The sequence below is a fragment of the Oratosquilla oratoria genome, chromosome 4 (genome assembly GCF_046742065.1).
Source record: "Oratosquilla oratoria isolate Oo_2021 chromosome 4, ASM4674206v1, whole genome shotgun sequence".
In the NCBI taxonomy this organism is placed as follows: domain Eukaryota; kingdom Metazoa; phylum Arthropoda; class Malacostraca; order Stomatopoda; family Squillidae; genus Oratosquilla; species Oratosquilla oratoria.
The window spans coordinates 17210259-17215258 of NC_134780.1; the positions used below are offsets into that span (position 1 = coordinate 17210259).

General features: G+C 38.0%; 1 protein-coding gene across 1 annotated transcript in view; it reads right to left on the reverse strand.

Annotated features, from left to right (window-relative positions):
* LOC143024404 (uncharacterized) overlaps positions 1-5000 on the reverse strand; it is a 10323-nt gene that overhangs the window by 4213 nt on the left and 1110 nt on the right. The window contains exon 2 of the mRNA XM_076183204.1: positions 1659-2634. Within this exon, the coding sequence (XP_076039319.1) occupies positions 1659-2634 (976 nt within the window). The remainder of the gene's footprint in view (positions 1-1658; positions 2635-5000) is intronic.

A 5000-nucleotide genomic window follows, 5' to 3' on the forward strand; every position in this document is an offset into this window, starting at 1 on the left:
CCATGGAAAAGGGGTCAGAAATCATAACAATAAGAGAAAGAAGAAATAAGAAACCATTGATGACAGATGAGATTCATGAATTAATAGAAGAGAGAAGAAAATACAAAAACAAAGATGAAGAGAAATACAAAGAACTTAACATAAAGGTACATAGGGAATGTAAAAGAGCAAAAGAAAAATGGATGGGCGAAAAATGCATAGAAATTGAATACATAGAAAGAACAGACCAACATAAGATGCATAAGAAAGAAAAATAAGTAATAAAAACAATAAAAGACACAAATAAAATCTAGCAATTATCAGAAAGACGGGACAGTAGCAATATATATACATACATACATATATATATATATATATATATATATATATATATATATATATATATATATATATATATATATATATATTAGAATAAACAGGCAGTAAGTTCTCTTTTAAACATGTTTGGTTAAAGACCAGCGCAAATTCAGTATCAACTATCTTCTTAGTAGTTTTCTCTATCTTCCGAATAGACTTCTTGTAATCAGAAGGGAGGTCAAAAACGAGGCTGCCGAGATCCATATTGTATTGTTAAGAAAATACTATACAATAATACATAATGCGAGCTTTCGGTTGATGCTTTCAACCATCTTCAGGCGAGAAAAGAATCTAATGCATAAAAGGAGGCTAACAATTTAAGTGCAGAAATTTGGTGTATACAAGATACTGGGAGAGGTCACAATTGCTACCTAGGTTGGCGCACAATGGTGTATACATGGTACTGGGAGAGGTCACAGTTATTACCTAGGTTGGCGCACAATGGAGCTACGTGTGGTGGGTCTGTTGTTGATTGGTAAGATTATGTCCGGTGGGATTATGTTCGGTGGGATTATGTCAGCTGCGCTGGGAGGATGTCTGCTGGAACTCCGTAGGATGGGTCTGTTGTTGATTGGTGATATTATGTCCGGTGGGATTATGTTCGGTGGGATTATGTCGGCTGCGCTGGGAGGATGTCTGCTGGAACTCCCTAGGGAGGAACTGTTGCTTCTGGGAGTTGCGATGCTCGGAGGATGTCTTTGAACAGTCGAGTTCGTATGCAATAGGAGGGCACCGAGTGTGTCGGTCTGTATATTGATGAGTGGAGTCTGTTGTGAAATGTATACTTTCTCAAAAATGTGTAGTTTTCTGTGATTGCTGCAGTGTCTAAGTATTTTCGTGTTATCCACCAAATGTGGCCTTGTGAGGGTTTTGTTGTGAGTTTGTTTCATGTGTTTTTGTATGCTGCCCTCACGAGCATGCATTGTAAGTCTCCTGCTCAACGAAGTCGTAGTGACACCAATGTAAGATACATTATTTAGAAGTTTGCAACCTTCTTCGGGACAGGAAAATTTGTATATCACATTGGTTTGCTTGAGGGGACTGTGGTTTTTAGACAAATTGTTCGTCATAAGGAGGTTGGAGACCTTGAGGTTTTTGTAATAAATAATAATGTCTAATTTGTCTTTAGGGTTGGTGCAAGTAGTGTTTCGTGTGATTATTTCTTTGATGACGCGTTCGTCCGTTTTGTAAGCAGGTGTCATTTGGTATTTGTAATAGAGTATATGTTTGGTGGGAGGTTGGTTTTGTTCTTGTTGTGTAAAAATGCATGTCATGAATATTCTTGTTTCGTTGTCTATGACTGTGTTAGAATATCCGTTGTTGGAAAGTATCTGCTTGATGCGAGATAATTCCTGGTGGAATAAGGTCCATGAGGAGCAGTTCCGGAAAGCACGGCGGAGGTAGGCACGTATGACACTCAACTTGTAGCGTTGAGGGCACTCGCTAGCAGCATTGAGGCATCTACCTATGTCTGTCTTCTTCCTGTACACGGTGGTCTGGTATTGGTCGTCCTCTGAAGAAATTAGGATGTCTAGGAAAGGGATCTTGTTATGTAAGTTGAGTTCATAGGTAAATTTCAGGACAGAAGAAGATTCCATGGCTTGCTGCAATTCCATAAGATGAGACTCACTTCTCACCTCTACAAATATGTCATCGACATATCTACAATAAGTGAAAGGCCGTAATTCGGGATTTTGTAGAACCTTGTTTTCCAAATGGCACATGTAGAAATCCGCGAAAGTACAGCCTAAAGGAGACCCCATGGCTACGCCTTCAACTTGGTGATATAGTTGTCCCGAAGGGTCTGTAAAGGGCACTTCGGTCGTACAAGCGAGGAGAAGCTTCTTCAAAATATATTCAGGAATTTTAGGGGGTGGGAGTTCTGGGTGGTGGAAAGCGTTCTGAAGAATGATGTCCACTGTCTGTAGGACTGGAACATGTGTAAATAAGGACTGGACATCGAGAGAAGCCATGATTCCTTGGGGTTGTTTGCTGCGTATAATATCCAAGAACTCATCGGTGGATTTCAGGGAAAACTTCTTAGGCATGTACGGAATGATGATGTCATTAAGTAGTTTGGAGAGGCGGTATGTTGGTGTAGGTATCTGTGAGATGATTGGGCGAAGAGGGCAGTTGGGTTTATGTGTTTTTACATTTCCATAAATGTAACCTGGAGAAAACTCACCTACAATAGGAGGGATATGTAGATGGTCCAAGGCTGTATTGTTGGTGGTGATGAGGTTGTTTACCTTCACCTTGAGTTTTCTGGTAGGGTCACTGGAGATTTTCTTGAATTTGGAGGTGTCAGAAAGGATGTGGTCGAGTTTGGAGAAGTAGTCATCCTATATGTATATATATATGTATATACTGTATATACATATATATATATATATATGTGTGTATATGTGTATGTCTATATATGTATATATACATATATGTACATATATATCATATATATATGTATATATATATATCATTAAAAGTGATGGCTAGTTTTGCATTAATTATTTTCTTATAGGTATTTTCCATATACCTTATTATAGATTTATGTTCTTTAGAAAGGAAATTTATGACTTGGCTGTATGTAGTCATATTAGCTAGATCGCGATTTCGAATTCTAGACCCTTCTTCAGTAGCTATTGGGATGTACTATCTTATAGTATAAGAATTAATCCGATGAGTCTAATAAAAGTTCTAAGTTTTATACTAATCCTTCAAACTGGCTGATCATACTAGGGGAGGTCACCCGGTATTCGGGCAGTGACGAAATGTCACGTGCACTAGGAGAGCGACGAAATGTCACGTGCACTAGGAGAGCCTCCGGGTGCATGTTGTGGCGGAATTTTGTCTCGTGTTTACACTGGTGGTGTTTTGTCCCATATTGGCGTTTGTGGTGTTATGTCTCGTGTTTGGATTTGCACCAGTTTGCCTCATGCTTGGGAGGGCTCTAAGGTCGTCTGCTTGTTTATTTAGATCTGGGCTTAACTCTTTAATATATAATGCTTCTAAAATTAGGAGCCGTCTATCGTCAGTACATAAATCCAAAATTTCAGTGTTTTCCTCTAGGTTCTCTCTTAATAGTGTTATGCCATGTGCTTCTTTTAAGTGGTTTTTAGGGGCTCCAGATGTCAGGTGATATGAGAGGCGACGGGACAACCTCATTGTAGTCATGCCAATATAGGTGGATGGGAGGGCTTCACAGTTCCCTCGTGTACAATTGAACCTATAAATGACATGGGATTTCTGAGGTTCCCTTTTCTCTTGTTGGGGGCTGTTTCTAATAAGGAGGTGGCTAGTTTTCTTGGTTTTATAATAAATTACCAGGTTGAGTATTTTCTCTGGATTTACTGGTTTGATGTTTCTTTTGATAATTTGTTTCATTATGCGTTCGTCTTCTTTATATGCTGACGAAAAAGTTGATTTATAATAGATATTAATTTTCTCTTTATTCTGGTTATTATTTTTTTTTTTTATGCCAGCCGTCCATTATTCTCTTTATTTGGTGGCTTATCTCTTTTTCGCTAAACCCATTATTGAGCAGTACTTGGGTAGAACGTTCTATTTCATTATGCACTTGTTCCCATGTGCTACAATGAGTTAGTGCTCTTCTGATATAGGCACTGTTGGTGGAGTCCTTATATCTTTGGGCCGTCCTGGTAACCAACAAGTATGGGACAACTGCTCATAATTTATATTACAAATTAGATAGTTTTATTTCTCATGAAATTTCAAAATTGTTTAAATTGTAATATAAATTATGAGCAGTTGTCCCATACTTGTTGGTTACCAGGACGGCCCAAACGTCCCATACTTGTTGGTTACCAGGACGGCCCAAACGTCCGTCACGTGTACTTCTTCCACTACCTCTCCGAATGCCCTCTTCACTATGTCATATATTCTGTACCTTGTTTCTTCATCTTATAATTCCTTCTTTGTATCTGCACTGAAGATGTAATTATACGAAAGCGCTCTGCTTCGTTAGTTTACTTTTACTAGTGGTTACTTACGCATATATATATATATATATATATATATATATATATATATATATATATATATATATACATATATATATGCTAATAAGAACAGGTACGTGTGTTCACTTATGCAAATGAGACCACTTGGAAAAAGAAACTAACGAAGCAGAGTGCTTTCGTATATTACATCTTCAGTGCAACAAGTACATAGTAATAGAAATGCATAGGTAATACATACATGAAAAAAGGAACAAGGACAGTTTGAATAAGGATAGCGGTCAATTACCCCCTGGAGGGTGGAACGTCAATGTCAATACACTAATGATGGTGGGGCGACATCAGGTCACAGTCGCCAGGGTCAATGCTTCCACTAATGATGGTAGGGCGACATTAGGTCATAGTCGCTGGGTTACATTTTACCTGATATTATCTTACTAATTTCTTGACAAATAAAATTATCAAGTTTATATAAGCCCTTGTGTAGGTTTGTATTTTCATCACTGGTGGTATGAATCAGTGTAGTTTGATTCATACCTCCACCCCTACTCTTATTCAAACTGTCCTTGTTCCTTTTTTCATGTATATATTACCTATGCATTTCTATTACTATGTACTTGTTGCACTGAAGATGTAATATACGAAAGCGCTCTGCTTCGTTAGTTTCTT